General features: G+C 43.5%; 1 protein-coding gene across 17 annotated transcripts in view; it reads right to left on the bottom strand.

Annotated features, from left to right (window-relative positions):
• The window catches only part of ADGRL3 (adhesion G protein-coupled receptor L3), a 694,363-nt gene that overhangs the window by 138,851 nt on the left and 538,327 nt on the right, over positions 1–17,185 (bottom strand). For all 17 annotated transcript variants that reach the window (XM_038759779.1, XM_038759784.1, XM_038759785.1 and 14 more), the window contains one exon: positions 662–964. In XM_038759779.1, the coding sequence (XP_038615707.1) occupies positions 662–964 (303 nt within the window). The remainder of the gene's footprint in view (positions 1–661; positions 965–17,185) is intronic.

Here is a 17,185-nt window from a genome sequence, read left to right as displayed (position 1 = left end):
ACCCATGATGTCTGACTCCAAAGGTGACCAAGTTGTCCCATGGGGGGGCTCACAGTTTCAATCCCCATTTTCCAGATGAGGTCACTGAGGCACAGAGAAGTTAAGTGACTTGCCCAAAGTCACACAGCTGACAGTTGGTGGAGCCGAGATTTGAACCCATGATGTCTGACTCCAAAGGTGACCAAGTTGTCCCATGGGGGGGCTCACAGTTTCAATCCCCATTTTCCAGATGAGGTCACTGAGGCACAGAGAAGTGAAGTGACTTGCCCAAAGTCACACAGCTGACAGTTGGTGGAGCCGGGGTTTGAACCCACGATGTCTGACTCCAAAGCCCGGGCTCTTTCCACCGAACCACGCTGCTTCTCCAATGATGTGCATTTAGCTCTAATTCTATTTATTCTGACAACTTGACACCTGTCCACATGTTTTGTTTTGTTTGTCTCCCCCTTCTAGGCTGTGAGCCTGTTGTTGGGTAGGGACTGTCTCTATATGTTGCCTCCTTGTACTTCCCAAGTGCTTAATACAGTGCTCTGCACACTGTAAGCGCTCAATAAATACAACTGAATGAATGGATAAACCAATGAAGGAGAAATTAAAAGGCAACCGCTCCTGCCAGAAGAGGATGGGTCACCGTTAACGGAGGTCACTCCCGGGTGCTTACCGACTGTCCCGAAGGGGCACGGCTGCTTGGCCACCTGTCCTTGGCGGGTCTTAAACCACATGATCTCCCGGGATTCGACCGCCTCGCAGCTCTCTGCCCCGACGGCGGGCAGCTGGGAGGAAGCCGGCGGGAGGCGGGTGGTGATTTCCACAGGCGCGGCCGCTGCCGGCGAAGGAGCACTGGTGCTCCGGTTTCTCCGGCCTGGCACCGACGTGGTCGTGCCCCTTCCCGCGCTACTCGTGGTGAATCGGAGGGTCGTGCTGGTGGTGCTGCCCATTCCCATGGGTCCCGCAGTAGACAGTTCTACAATACAGGGTCAAATAGAAAACAAGACAACACGTCGTTATCATCATCATCAGAATGGTACGTTCAGCCAGTCAACTGTATTGAGCGCTTACTATGTACTAAATGCTCAGGTGAGCCCCCTCCTTCCTCTCCCCTTCCCCTCCCCACAGCACCTGCATATATGTTTGTACATATTTATTACTCTATTTATTTTGCTTGTACATATCTATTCTATTTATTTTATTTTGTTAGTATGTTCGGTTTTGTTCTCTGTCTCCCCCTTTTAGACTGTGAGCCCACTGTTGGGTAGGGACTGTCTCTATATGTTGCCAACTTGTACTTCCCAAGCGCTTAGTACAGTGCTCTGCACACAGTAAGCGCTCAATAAATACGATTGATTGATTGATTGATTTACTATTCTATTTATTTTATTAATATGTTTTGTGTTGTCGTCTGTGTCCCCCTTCTAGACTGTGAGCCTGTTGCTGGGTGGGGACCGTCTCTATATGTTGCCAACTTGTACTTCCCAAGCGCTTAGTACAGTGCTCTGCACATGGTAAGCGCTCAATAAATATGATTGAATGAATGAATGAATGAAAAGCAGCGTGGCTCAATGGAAAGAGCACGGGCTTTGGAGTCAGAGGTCATGGGTTCGAAACCTGTCTCCGACACATGTCTGCTGTGTGACCTTGGGCAAGTCACTTAACTTCTCTGAGCCTCAGTTACCTCATCTGTAAAATGGGGATTAAGACTGTCAGCCCCATGTGGGACAACTTGATCACCTTGTATTCTCCCCCAGCGCGTAGAACAGTGCTCTGCACATAGTAAGCGCTTAACAAATGCCATTATCATTATTATTATTATTACAATAAACAGAGAACATTCCCTGCTGACGACAAGCTGACAGTTTAGAAGGGGTATATCTTAAGTGCTTACTATGTGCCAAGCACAGCAATAAGTGATGAGGTAGATACATTAAAGAAGCAGCGTGGCTCAGTGGAAAGAGCCCGGGCTTTGGAGTCAGAGGTCATGGGTTCAAATCCCAGCTCCACCAATTGTCAGCTGTGTGACTTTGGGCTAGTCACTTCACTTCTCTGGGCCTCAGTTACCTCATCTGTAAAATGGGGATTAAAACTGGGAGCCCCGCGTGGGACAACCTGATCACCTTGTAACCTCCCCAGCGCTTAGAACAGTGCTTTGCACAGAGTAAGCGCTTAACAAATACCATTATTATTATTATTATGTTGCAATATGTGTAACACGTGTAATGTATGTATGTGTAATAGTATCAGTCAGGCACAATCCCACTAGCGGAGCAGCAGAACCAAGAGAAAAGAGGGAGGGCCTGGGAGTGAGAGGACCCGGGTTCTAATCCTAGCTCTGCCACTTTGCTGTGTGACCGTGGGCAAGTCACTTCACTTCTCTGTGCCTCGGTTACCTCATTGGTAAAATGGCGATTGAGACTGTGCACCCCATGTGCAACAGGTACTGTGTCAAACCTGATAGACCTGTATCTATCCTGGCACTTAGTACAGTGCCTCGCACATAGTAAGCGCTTAACAAATATCCCAGGGACTGTGTCCAACCCAATTATCTTGTATCTATCCCAGAATTTAGTGTAGTGCCTGGCACATATGACGGCACTCCCCCCCCCACCTTCTAGACTGTGAGCCCACTGTTGGGTAGGGACCGTCTCTATATGTTGCCAACTTGTACTTCCCAAGTGCTTAGTACAGCGCTCTGCATACAGTAATCGCTCAATAAATACGATTGAATGAATGAAGTGTTTAATACTACAATTATTATTATTATTAGGACTCAGTTTAAATACAACGGACAAGTACTTAATCTCATTTTACAGATGATGAAACTGAGGCAGCTAGAGGTTATATGACTTGCCCAAGGTCATCCAAAAAGAAAGTGGCAGAGCTGGGATCGAACCCCCCAGGGCAGGGCTCTTTCAACTAGGCCACATTTGCTTCCATGACCTTGCATGATGTCCCAACCCAAATGAAGCTATACATACTTCACAGTCCCGTTAGCTTTGGGCAAACTGAAAAAGCAACAAATCAATCAGTCAATCGTATTTATTGAGCGCTTACTGTGTGCAGAGCACTGTACTAAGCGCTTGGGAAGTACAAGTTGGCAACATATAGAGACAGTCCCTACCCAACAGTGGGCTCACAGTCTAGAAGCAAAGTATCCTTTGAACATGGAACTAGACTAGCAGTGTGTCCAAGCCTACTTTCCTGAGTTATCTAAACATAACAAATCAGCCCTCACAGGATGTTCACTTCTTAGAGCGATACAGGAATTCTGTATGTTTTCCCTGGCCCGGCTTTATAGTAGTGAGACGATCAGACTTCAATTCCTTGGGTTAGGCCTGAATTTTAGTCCCTGAGAGCGAGAAATTAATTTCTCTGGGGCAAATTCCAAGTTCTGTAGTTACAGACATCCCAGCCTGTGGCACTTGAAGGGAGAAAGACAAAGTGAGAGAAGCAAAATATTTGGGAATCAATCAAATGCATTTATTGAGCTCTTGTTGTGAGCAGAACAGTGGACTACGCCGCTTAGTAGAGTACAGAACAACAGGGTCATTCATTCATTCAATCGTATTTATTGAGCGCTTGCTGTGTGCAGAGCACTGTACTAAGCGCTTGGGAAGTACAAGTTGGCAACAACAGGGTCGGTAGGCAAGTTCCCTGCCCACAGTTTCATTAGGGAAGTAAAATCAGGCTCCTTTGTTGGATTCTCAGCCAAGCTAAAGCATCCTAATTATCAATCACTTGCTCTTACTATGAGTCAAGTACTCTTCTAGATACAAGACACAGTCCTGTCCCACAGTGGGCTCACAGACTAGAGTAACGACAGGTGGGTACATCCCCATTTTACATCCGAGAAAACAAAGGTACAGAGAAGATAAATGGCCTGTCCAAGGCCACACAACAGTCAAATGGTGGGGCGTGGATTAGAACCCTGGTCTTTCTGATTCCCAGGTCTCTGCTCTCTCTACTAGGCCTCTCTGCTTTGCCCCTAAATTTGGACGAAGCAGGATTTACCCAACACAAGCGTCCTGGGATTCTGTCAACTCGAGACCCTGACCTTTCCAAGTGTTTCTCGGTGAACTGCAGAAATGCCCGGCATCCACTCTCGACATCCAAAGTCTTACATCTTCTCCCCCACCCCGTACTAACAACATAAATAGCTGAAATTCCCTACATCATCATGTCTTGCGGCTTCAGTTCCTTCTTTCAGTAGAGGGATGTGAGGAATACCCAACACAAAAAACAAGTATACTATTCTACATAATACGAGAGATAGAGCGCATTTTATTAAAGCTAGAGGTAGGCTGGCACACTGCGTAAAATCGCCAGAGGCAGTTGCCACTGAACAAGTTGACAGCAGATAAGAGGACAGTGTGTCTATTCTAAGTCAAAAGAAAATCCAATAGCAGAAGATAAATCTTTTCACTCTTCTAGTTTCAGATGCAGCAGCGGTTATGCAGCCTGCCTGTGTCTACCATAGGGCCTTTCATTCCTTGGTCAGGACTCTTTCCTCCAAAACGCTTCCTTCAGCTCCCGGCTTTCTTGTCACATTTCACACTGTGCAGCAAAAAAGGCCCAATTGTCTTGTCTCCCTGCTCCCATCCCCAATTCCCTACAAACCGATCCAGGATGTTGAGAAGCAGCGAGGCCTAGTGGAAAGAGCACAGACCGGGGACTCAGAGCCTCAGAGTTCTAATAATAATAATAATAATAATAATAATGTTGGTATTTGTTAAGCGCTATGTGCAAAGCACTGTTCTAAGCGCTGGGGTAGATACAAGGTAATCAGGTTGTCCCACGAGGGGCTCACAGTCTTCATCCCCGTTTTCCAGATAAGGGAACTGAGGCCCGGAGAAGTGAAGTGACTTGCCCAAAGTCACACAGCTGACAAGTTGTGGAGCCGGGATTTGAACCCACGACCTCTGACTCCAAAGCCCGGGCTCTTTCCACTGAGCCACGCTGCTTCCCCAATCTCTAATCTCAGCCTTCTAATCATGACCCTGCCCATACCTGCCTGTGTGAACTTGAGTAAGTCATTTAACTTTTCTGTGTCAAGCTCACTGTGGGCAGGGAATGTGCCTGCTTTATTGTTGGGCTGAACTCCCCCAAGTGCTTAGTAGGGCACACAGTAAGCACACAGTAACTACCACTGATTGATGGACTGCCTGTCAGTTTTCTTCATCTGTAAAATAGTGATTAAATAACTGTTAATAATAATACTAAATAATTATGGTGAGGCTCACAGTCTTCATCCCCATTTTACAGTTGAGGGAACTGAGACACAGAGAAGTGAAGTGACTTGCCCAAGGTCACACAGCTGACAAGTGGCGGAGCTAGGATGTGAATCCCCCTTCTAGACTGTGAGCCCGCTGTTGGGTAGGGACCGTCTCTAGATGTTGCCAACTTGTACTTCCCAAGCGCTTAGTACAGTGCTCTGCACACAGTCAGCACTCAATAAATACGACTGAATGAATGAATGGTATTGTTTAAGTGCTCAACTAAGTACCAGGCACTGTATTAAGCACCAGGGTGGATATAAGATGATCGGGTTGGACACAGTCCCTGTCTCACATGGGGCTCACAGTCTCAATCCCCATTTTACAGCTGAAGTAACAGGCTCAGAGACATGACGTGATTTGCCCAAGGTCACACAGCAGACAAGAGTGGGAGCCGGAATTAGAACCCGCTACTTTATGAGTCCCAAGCCCATGCTCTATCCACTAAGCCGTGCTGCTTCTCTTACCTATTCTACCTCCTACTTAGACCACTAGCCCCATGTGGGACAGAGACAGTGTCCCACCTGATTATCTTTTGACTACGATAGTGCTTGGCATATAGTTAACTCTTAACAATACCACAATTAATATTTGACACAATTCCCTGCTACTAGTCCTAGACCCAATTCATAAACTGGCATTGGCTCAACCCCTGGTGTTGTCAACACGCTTTATTTGGAGGGAGGGGGGTTAATTAATAATGATGTTTGTTAATAATAACAATGGCGCTTACTATGTGCCAAGCACTGCCCTAAGCACTGGGGTAGATACAAGTTAAGCAGATTGGACAGAGTATCTGTCCCATATGGGGCTCACAGTCTTAATCCCCATTGTACAGATGAGGTAACTGAGGCCCAGAGAAGTGAAGTGACTTGCCCAAGGCCACACGGCAGACAAGTGGCAGAGCCGGGATATTCATTAAGTGCATACTATAAGTCAAGCACTGTTCTAAGCACTTTTAGGGGGCATCAAATGCCGAGGACCATCCTTCAAGTCAACAGCCTCCCCCCCCAGCCCCTACCCACACCCCACCTGTCACAGATGTGGGCAGACACCTAACCTAGAGAATGGGGGATTAAAAAAAAAAACAAACAAAAAAAGCCATGAGATAATAATAATAATAATGATGGTATTTGTCAAGCAGTTACTATGTGCCAAGCCCTGTTCTAAGCGCTGGGGTAGATACAAGGTGATCAGGTTGTCCCATGTGGGGCTCACAGTCTTCATCCCCATTTTACAGATGAGGTAACTGAGGCACAGAGAAGCAAAGTAACTTGCCCAAGGTCACCAAGCAGACGAGTGGCAGAGGCAGGATTAGAACCCATGACCTTCTGACTCCCAGTCCTGTGTCCTATTCACTATGCCATGCTGCTTCTGCTCAGAGTGGGGAGACTAGACAGGGCACAGTGTGGCTCAGTGGAAAGAGCCCGGGCTTGGGAGTCAGAGGTCATGGTTTCTAATCCCGGCTCCGCCGATTGTCAGCTGTGTGACTTTGGGCAAATCACTTCACTGGGCCTCAGTTACTCTCCTCTGTAAAATGGGGTTGAAGACTGAGAGCCCCATGTGGGACAACCTGATCACCTTGTATCCCCCTCAGCACTTAGAACAGGGCTTCACACATAGTAAGCACTTAATAATAATAATAATAATGGCATTTATTAAGCGCTGACTGTGTGCAAAGCACTGTTCTAAGCACTGGGGAGGTTACAAGGTGATCAGGTTGTCCCACGGGGGGCTCACAGTCTTAATCCCCATTTTACAGATGAGGTAACTAAGGGCCAGAGAAGTTAAGTGACTTGCCCAAAGTCACACAGCTGACAATTGGCAGAGCCGGGATCTGAACCCATGACCTCTGACTCCAAAGCCCGTGCTCTTTCCACGGAGCCACACTGCTTCTCTTAACAAATACCAGCATTATTATTCAAAGAATCACCCTTCTTCTTAAACAACAACGTTTAATCAACCGGAGATATTTATTGAGCACTTACTATGTGCACAGAACTGAACTAAGTGCATGGGAGAGTACAACAGAGTTGGCAGATATGTTCCCTGCCCACAACAAGCTTACAGTCTAGAAGGGGAGTCAGGCATTAATATACACAAGTGATCGATACTACACAATTTAAAGATATGCACTTAAGTGCTGTGGGTTTGAGGGTGGGTTGAATATCAAATGCCCAAAGGTCCCAGATCTAAGTGCATATATGATGCAGAAAGGAGAATGTTATTGAACGTATTTTTATTAAGCAAGAACCCTAACCGATACAATTAATAACTAAAAAAAAGTTACTTCTGTTTGTTATATATCACAATGTGAGGAATGGTTCTAAAACAACTGGATTGGACATTAATTTCATGACACTGTGGTGAGAGAAAGAAACGTCTACAAGTAGGGTCCAGTCACCCCACTGGCTGAATTAACTCATTTGTATTCTTTCATTTGATCATATTTATTGAGTGCTTACTGTGTGCAGAGCACTGTACTAAGCACAATACAGTAATAAAGAGAGACAGTACCTGCCCAAAATGAGCCCATAGTCTACAGTGGGAGACTGCAGACACGTAGACTGTAAATTCCTTTTGGGCAGGGATCATATCTACCAACCCTGTTGTACTGTACTCTTCCCAAGCACTTAACACAGTGCTCTGTACATGGTAAGCACTGAATAAATAGCCTTGACTGATTGACTGAGCAACAGTGAATGCAAAAGCCTTTTCCCTTTGCTACTGCTAAGACTCCCAAGAGGCACTCAACACAAGCCTGGCCAGAATAAGTAATCACAGATACCTTCATTGCCACCATGACTGGACACCGCACATACACACGGAAAATAATCACAATAACAATAATAGTCACGGCTTGTAAATTTCTAAAACATTTTCCATCAGTGATATTTATTGTGAGCTTACGGGGTGCAGGACATCGTACTGACTGGTTAGAAGAGTGAAATACAATAGAGTTGGTGGGCATGACTCCTGCCCTCAAGAAGCTTAAGTTCTAATGAGGGAGACAGACTTTAAAATCAAGGATTTGTCATCCGTTATTTCCATCAAGCACTTTCATCGGTCAATCAATGGTAGTTGCTGAGTGCTTATTGTGTGCTGTACTGTACTAAGCACTTGGGAGAATACCAAAGAGCACAATTCCTTCCCAAGAGGAGCTTGCGATTATAGTGTAAGAGCTGTCAACCTAGGTTGGTGGAGGAAACAATTCTAGTGGAAAATCAATTATGTTATTTAATTACTTATAACATTCCTATGACATTAGGACAGGCAAGTATTTTTACCCACATTTTATAGATGAAGTAACCAAGGCTCAGAGAGGACACACAACTCTGGCTGCGTTGAGATTGGAACTTGGCTCTTCCAAGTTCTAGCTCCACGCTCCACTAGTCAATGCTGCCTCTGTTCCATGACCCCAAAACACCCTTCCTCCTGCCACCCCCACATACACACTTTTCAATGGACCAAAAACTGATTTTTGAGAGCATTACTCAGAATATTATTTGTCTTCTTTATTTTCTTTTGGCTACTCCACTCATTAGCACTTCTATCTGAGGTGAAGCAGTAAACAGTTAACTGGGACAAAACTCAAAGCAATTTCTGCTAATCATTAGCTGGTGTGAAAGGAGGCGAGATGAGGGAAAATATTTCATCTACTGGCTAGAATGAGGATTAGAGCACAACCTGTAGAAGAATTTTGGATTTCAGTTACGCATGCTTTCCCTTTGCCCTCATTACAAATAACTGGATGTTGCCTTTCTGTCTGAATTTTCACACAATTCTCTGGGCAGACTGAGCACCTTGAACTCTCCTGCTGTGAATGCATGTGTAACTGATTGGATGTACTTCTTGATTTTTTTGGAAATAATTTTATGTTTGTCTTCCTTATTAGAGGGTAAACTCCTTGGGCGCAGCAAACATGTCTCATGCGTCTGTTTAATTTCCCAAGTGCTTAACACAGTGCCTGGTACCCAATGGGCACCCAATAAATACTATCACCCCCACCTGCCTCAGGTATCCCTCCAAAAAAACAAACAACAACAAAGAAACAATTTAAAGCCACACAAGATGGGGGAAGAGACAGAGGAAATGAAACAAAAGCAAAACCCACAGAATCAATAGGCTGTGACAGAAAATATCCTTGCTACTCTATTGGCTAATGCAGTTACTAATATATGAGCTTTTTAAGTTCAGGACATTAGGTTGCTTCACTCAGAATCAGCAATTTGGGAGTTTCTCCATTTACCGTTTATGTGAATTTACTTGATGAGATGGGCATGCTGATCTATCTTAGAATCTTTTAAACATATAATAACTGAAACATGAAATGGCTGGGTGGTTGCTTTTCAATTTGTAAAATGGCTCAAAGGCTGTAAATAAAAGGAAATTGGATGGCATTCAGATTATGTTTTTCAATTCTCAGTGATTCAGTGCTTCCGAGATACTCTTCGGCAAATCTCATATTAATATTTAAAAAGGGATTGGATTTTGCTGTCATATTAGAGGAAAGGAGGATGCATAAAAGTGCACAAAGAAACAAACAGGAAGCATAATTTACATAGCACTGACCTCAACGGACAAATATGGTCAGGGAAGAAGGAAAAAGGGTCAGAGATGTACTTAAAAAAAAAATTGCTGTAGTTTCCTTGTGTTTTCTGATTTTAGGGATTAAAGAATCAGGAAACTTTTTGAATTCAATCTGTCAATCAGTAGTATTCACTGAGCATCCGCTGTGTTTAGACAACAATTGATTGGATTGATTGGATGTACTTCTTGATTTTTTTGGAAATAACTTTGTCTTCCTTATTAGAGGGTAAACTCCTTGGGTGCAGCGAACATGTCTCATGCTTCTGTTTAATTTCCCAAGTGCTTAATACAGTGCCTGGCACCCAAATACTTATTAAATACTTGAGGAAGTGCAGTAAAAGAAAAAAAACATAATCCTTGGATTTGAGGCTTTTTCTTGATTTCCAGTATCTACATGGAAAAATCCCAAATTGACATCTCTAGCCCTGACCTCCCACTTAACCAACAATCCCGTGTTTTATCTTGTGCTCAACATGTCTCCACTTGGCTGTCCCACCAGCACCACATAGAAGCCCCAGGTTCCAGTTTTCTTTATTGTTTTTGTGTTTTTTTTATCCCAACTTCACATATGCTGCACTCTGGGATCACAAATCACGAAGACTCTAATATAGCCCCTACATCCCTCTGGATAGGGTGGCCCATGCAAAACCATTAATGATTTCAAAAGCAAGAGTGTCTTAAAATCTAACCAAACAACTCCTGGCAGAGAAGTTCCCATTCTTTTTCCTTCCCCCATTAGACTACCATCATGGCCTTCACTTCATTAACATGCAAATCAGGCTACACTCCCGATGCATTTTAAACAAAGAACTGTTTACACGCTCCTTGCTACAAGGACACTGTTCTATTGCTATTCTCTAATGGATTTACCTCAGTAATTTCTAGCCTAAATGATAACCTTACAAGTAAAAGATTGCTCAGTGCTCTTCAACACACCCATGAGCTAACTTTTCTTCTGCGCCAGAGACTCTGCTGTTTTTGTTTTTTTAATGGTACTTGTTAATAATGACGACGGCATTTGTTAAGCGCTTACTATGTGCCAGGCACTGTATTAAGGACTGGGGTAGATACAAGCTAATCGAGTTCGACACAGTCCATGTCCCAAATGGGGCTCACAGTTCTTAATCCCCATTTTGCTGATGAGGTAACTAGGGCACAGAGAAGTTAAGCAATTTGCCCAAGGTCATACAGCAGACAAGTGGGGAAGTAGGGGTTAGAATCCAGGTCCTTCAGACTCCCTGACACACGGTCTAACCATTAGGCCATATTGCTGTGCCCCGAAAAGTCTGGTTGGTAAAATGCACCTGAAACCGGCTGAATTCTTCATCCTGGAAGGCCCTGACTTCCTCCTGGTCGATGCCTGAAGTACGGGGTACCTTCTTTTAACAGCTTTCTCTGACTTCGGGAGTTGTACGGAAATTCAACTACAAACTAAATCACCAAAGCTCTGACTTTAACCTAGGGAATTAAAGCCTGAGAAAATGGCAGAAAAGTGACCGCGAAAACCCAGTCTTTGAGGAAGGTCAGGCCTTGCCTCGCGGTGGCATCCCTAGCATCCTGATTCTCAGCAGAGGAGAGCTAACTGTTGATAAAACAAAACCAAGGGCCAGATTTGGGGTGGTCTAATCCATTTCTCAACATGATTTCAACCACATCAAGTGGAATTCATCAAAAGGATAGAAGCAGCGTGGTTCAGTGGAAAGAGCACAGGCTTTGGAGTCAGAGGTCAGGGGTTCAAATCCCGACTCCGCCAATTGTCAGCTGTGTGACTTTGGGCAAGTCACTTCACTTCTCTGGGCCTCAATGACCTCATCTGTAAAATGGGGATTAAGACTGAGAGCCCCCCATGGGACAACCTGATCACCTTGTAATCTCCCCAGCACTTAGAACAGTGCTTTGCACATAGTAAGCGCTTAATAAATGCCATTATCATTATTATGATTATTAAGGGAAGAGTGTGAGAGGAAGGCTAGGAAAGGAAAGTGAGAAGAGGGGCTGCATTCCAATCTTCAGCGAAAGGAATATATTGGCACTTAGAGCATCAAAACACCCAGACTGACTTGGCGGGGATTCTGGGTAAAAGTATTCATTTAAACGATCGATTCAATTTAACGATATGGACATTCGGTTCCAAAATGTGGTTGTTAGCATTTAATGGAGCTTTTAAAATTTGAGAAAAACTCAAATGCAAAGGGGGGAAGGGGGGCAAACCATTTTCAAGACAAATGATTTCATTTGCTTTGCTTACTTGTTTGCAAAATAATACCTATTGGGAAATCCTATATGGCTTTAAACACATTTCAAAATCTCATTTCCATTTTGATTCTTGTGGATACCTAAAAATTAAATAGTTATGCCAAGTTTTCTTTGCAATGATTGGAGTTTAACCAGGTATAAAGTTTCAAGAGCAAAGCTTTCTATTTTACAATATATTAACCTTTACAGAGGAGAGGTGATTGGTAATGAAAGGGACTAAAATTGTCATGGTTTCTTATTAGTTTAAAAATTCAGAACACTTCCCAGAACATTATTGTATTGATATGGCAGTTAGAGAGATCCTGCTCTATTATTCACAATTCTCTACAAAATGCTGAGAAATCAAAGCTCTAGAGGCGCTAATGAAAAAAGCAAAAGAAAAAATCAAACTGAAAAGCACAGAGCAAACTGTGTGCGCTTGACCGAATAATATGTTATTTTGAGGCTACCATCTGTCCACCAATTTAATCCATTTTATTCACATCTTCTGCAAATAAATTCAGTTAAAATCGATACTACAAGTGTTTATGATGCACAAAACACTGAGCTAAATGTTGGGTGGCAGGATGGTCATTGATTCAGACACGGTCCTTGGCTTTGCAAAATGTTCCAAATCTAACAAGTGGGTTGGACAGGCAGGCAAAAAGAGCGCTGATTTGAAATTGAACAAAATCAGAAACAGCCCCAATTAATGGTAACCTACCTTTCTGTCTCAATCTGTTTCAAATGAGAAATAAGTCAGGCCGATTGATGCATGAAGGCTGATTTAAAAAAGCTACCAGTCCCGCCAGAAATGTATGTAACGTGAAATTAAACAGAAATAAAGTGAGAACACTTGAGCTGAGAAAGTAATTTTAGAAGGTTAATGAGTTCTTTTGCAGCCCCCTTTAAAAAAGCCTGTTCCATTTTCTTCTTTGAAAACCACAGCTTTTCATAAGAATAAATCACTGTCATCCAAAAGGCACAAAGGAAATCGTTTGATCAAAGATGACATCGCTCAGAAATAGGCAAAGGTAGGCGTTGATGTCCTCATGAAAACTAAAACCCACTCCCTGGATAAGCCAGTCAGCATTCAAATGTGTTTCATGACAACTGCACAAAAAGAGAAGCAAAAAGAAAGCCGGAAAAAAAAAAATCATCGTCTCAAAACAAGCAATCTGGTTTGATTTAGAATAGCCGTCAGCTCTTTGTTCAAATTTGAGTATAAGTGTAGGATCTATCTGCCAGTTCAATATCATGCTGAAGGACTTCCGTGTACTTTAATTCATGAATCAAGTTCCTCCATTTTAAAAAGTGGTCAGAATTTAGTTTCCATCCTCTCTGCTTAATGTCAAACACAGCAGTAATAGGTATAGTAGAAATAAGGAGTTGTAGCAGCCATAATACACTTACGAATGGTATTTATTGAGCACCCACGAGTACACTGCACTCTAAGCCCTTGGGGGAAGAAGAGCAGAAGGATGAGAAAAATTTCCTGTTCTCAAGGAGCTTAGTGCTAGTACAGTGCTCTGCACACAGTATGTGCTCAATAAATACGATTCACTGTCCCCTTCTCCATCCCCCATCTTACTTCCTTCCCTTCCCCACAGCACCTGTATATATGTACATATGTTTGTACATATTTATTACTCTATTTATTTATTTATTTTACTTGTACATATCTATTCTATTTATTTTATTTTGTTAGTATGTTTGGTTTTGTCTCCCCCTTTTAGACTGTGAGCCCACTGTTGGGTAGGGACTGTCTCTATATGTTGCCAATTTGTACTTCCCAAGCGCTTACTACAGTGCTCTGCACACAGTAAGCGCTCAATAAATATGATTGATGATGATGATTGATGATGATAATGACTTCTGGAATTCATCTGTTTAGCAGACATTTGCACGAGACACCTTTGTCTGCTCAGACCTGCTATGATATTAGCTTTTTGTCTTTTCCAAGTTTCATGAGTAGGATTACGACTTTGGTCAATTGACGTACTCAATGCTTTGCGGCTTGTCTGATTTTTCTGGATACTCAGTATGGCTCACAGAATTAAAAAAAAACCCATCATTTTCCAACTACTTTGGGTTTAATGCCTTTACTACTCAGAATCTTTGAACTTTTCAGCCTCTGCTTATTCTCCCAACTGTTTAGCTATCGCTCATACACACTGGTGTATATATTTTGATTCAACCATGCATTTGATTAATTAGATTGCTCTATCATAAATATTTTTACATCTCTCTCGCCTATTAGAGTGTAAGTACCTTCTGGGCAGGGGACGTATCGTTTTGTGTTGAACTTTTCCAAGTACTTTGCATAATGCATTAGACCTCGGGCATTCAATAAATACCATTCCTCCTGCCACTTCTCTTGCATTCAGCTATGCAGAGCCGAGCAAAATGGTGTGATTTGAACAGATTTCACTTTATGCCCTTTTTGTAGTGAGGATTGAGGAAGTCTGCTGAAACCCTGGACATTTGCCCAGTGGAGGGTGAGACAAGCCAGGGAGGGTTCTTTGGGGGTGGGGCAGGGGGTTGTGATATTTGTTAAGTACTTACTATATGCCAATAACTGTACTAAGTGCTGTGGTAGATATAAGGTAATCAGGTTGGACACAGTCTGTGTCTCACATGGGACACAGAGAAATGAAGTGACTTGCCCAAAGTCCCAGAGCTAAGTGGCAGAGTCAGAACTAGAACTCAGACGGAGCCCCCTTTTTCCTTTTTCCTCTCCTCCTCCCCACCCCCCTGCCCTACCTCCTTCCCCTCCCCACAGCACTTGTATATATTTGCATAGGTTTACTACTCTATTTTACTTGTACATATTTCCTATTCAATTTATTTTGTTAATGATGTGCATATAGCTTTAATTCTATTTGTTCTGACGATTTTGACACCTCTATTTTTTTGATGACATTTATTAAGCACTTACTATGTGCAAGGCACTGTTCTAAGCGCTGAGCACCGTTCTAAGCGCTTATGTTGTCTGTCTCCCCCTTCTAGTCTGTGAGCCCATTGTTGGGTAGGGACCGTCTCTATTTGTTGCCGACTTGTACTTCCCAAGCACTTAATACAGTGCTCTACACACAGTAAGCGCTCAATAAATTTGATTGAATGAATGAATGAATTCAGGTCCTTCGGACTCCCAGGTTATTATCCTACCCAGTAGGCCACGCTGCCTCTCTTCTATACTGAGGCATCGTCAGAGCCCAAGTCTCAGGTTTAGTGAACAATAACAATAGTTGTCCCTCTGCTGCCATCTTTGCTCCCAACAGAAGCCCAAATGGAACCGTGGATTCACAGAGGTGGCCAATGGACCCTGAGGGGTTGCCTAAGCAATGAGAGACGTGCCTACAGAAAATCGCCTCACAGGTTGTATTTCCTCCTATTGCAACTGGCATTTTGAAGACTGGATATGGCTCTCTTTCTCACCCTTCCCTCCACCATGCACAGCAGTGATCTCCCTGGTCTGTCTTCATCATGCAAACTCAACTGCAAAGTGTCATTATTACCATAATTATTATCATTAAGCATTTTGAAGACTGGATATGGCTCTCTTTCTCACCCTTCCCTTCACCATGCACAGCAGTGATCTCCCTGGTCTGTCTTCATCATGCAAACTCAACTGCAAAGTGTCATTATTATCATAATTATTATCATTAAGCACTGTTCTAACCCCGGGGTAGATACGAGGTAATCAGGTTGTCCCACGTGGGGCTCACAGTCTTTATTCCCATTTTACGGTAACTGAAGCACAGAGAAGTTAAGGGGCTTATCCAAGGTCACACAGCAGACAAGTGGCAGGGACGGGATTAGAACCCACATCCTCTGACTCCCAAGCCTGTGCTCTTGCCATTAAGCTGCTTCTCAGTGTGTGGTGGTACAAACTGCCTGGTCAAAGAGCCAAAAAGTGATATATGTGCAATCTGTTGTCCTTCCAGATTTCCTGGCAGCTGCAAACGAAGGTCTGAAGGGTGACAGGGAGGATGCCCCACAGCCCGGGGGGTATAAGGCAAGAAACCCCTTTGACAATGGGATGCTGAGGCACCTCAAACAGTCAGACACACCATCAGGAGCTTTGAGATAAGATGGTCACTGAGCTCTAATCCCAGCTCTGCCACTTAATAATAATAATAATAATAATAATAATAATAATAATGGCATTTGTTAAGCGCTTACTATGTACAAAGCACTGTTCTAAGCACTAGGGGGAATACAAGGTGATCAGGTTGTCCCACGTGGGGCTCACAGTCATAATCCCCATTTGACAGATGAGGTAACTGAGGCCCAGAGAAGTTAAGTGACATGCCCAAAGTCACACAGTTGACAAGTGGCGGAGCCGGGATTAGAACCCATGGCCTCCCAAGACTCCCAAGACCGTGCTCTTTCCACTGAGCCACACTGCTTCGTGACCTTGCGCAAGTCCTTCACTACTCTGAGTCTCAGTTACCTCATCTGTAACATGGGGATTGAAACCGTGAGCCCCATGAGGGACAGGGACTGTGTCCAACCTGATTAACTTGTATCTACCTAACTTGTATCTATCCCAGTATTTAAAACAGTGCATGTCACAGAGTAAACAATAAATGCCATTAAAAAACAAAACAGAGTGAATAAGAATTAAAAGCCGAAAGCAGAGTAATTTTCTCTGATCACATGCCGAATAAATACTGTTCCAGGAATTTTGACAATATGCTTGATATCTGAAACACAGGCGGGACTGATGTCAGAGCAACAAAACCCCATGTGTCCAGTTTGCAAAGCAGAGGCAGCAGTCTAAGGCATTTCCCCTCCTTAATAACTTCATGAGGAAAACCGGGATGGGTTGACATGAAGAGGTGTTGAAGGAGACATGGCAACACTTCAATAAGCCCAAGTAGAGATAAGAGAATGCAGAGCCGGTAAACGAGGAAAAGGAAAACTGGTGTTGACAACCCTTCCGACATCTCCTTCTTGCGAGGCCTTGACATTTCTTTATTCCTCAGGGATTTTAATGAGGCTCACAAATGGTCTTGAAATAGCACATCCATCATGGGGAAACAGTTTGACCTTGTTCAACTTCATGAAGAAAAATCACCTCCCCAATT

This window comes from Tachyglossus aculeatus, chromosome 17 (genome assembly GCF_015852505.1).
Source record: "Tachyglossus aculeatus isolate mTacAcu1 chromosome 17, mTacAcu1.pri, whole genome shotgun sequence".
In the NCBI taxonomy this organism is placed as follows: domain Eukaryota; kingdom Metazoa; phylum Chordata; class Mammalia; order Monotremata; family Tachyglossidae; genus Tachyglossus; species Tachyglossus aculeatus.
Note: the sequence above shows the minus strand (reverse complement) of the source record. Positions and strands in the feature narration are given on the sequence as shown.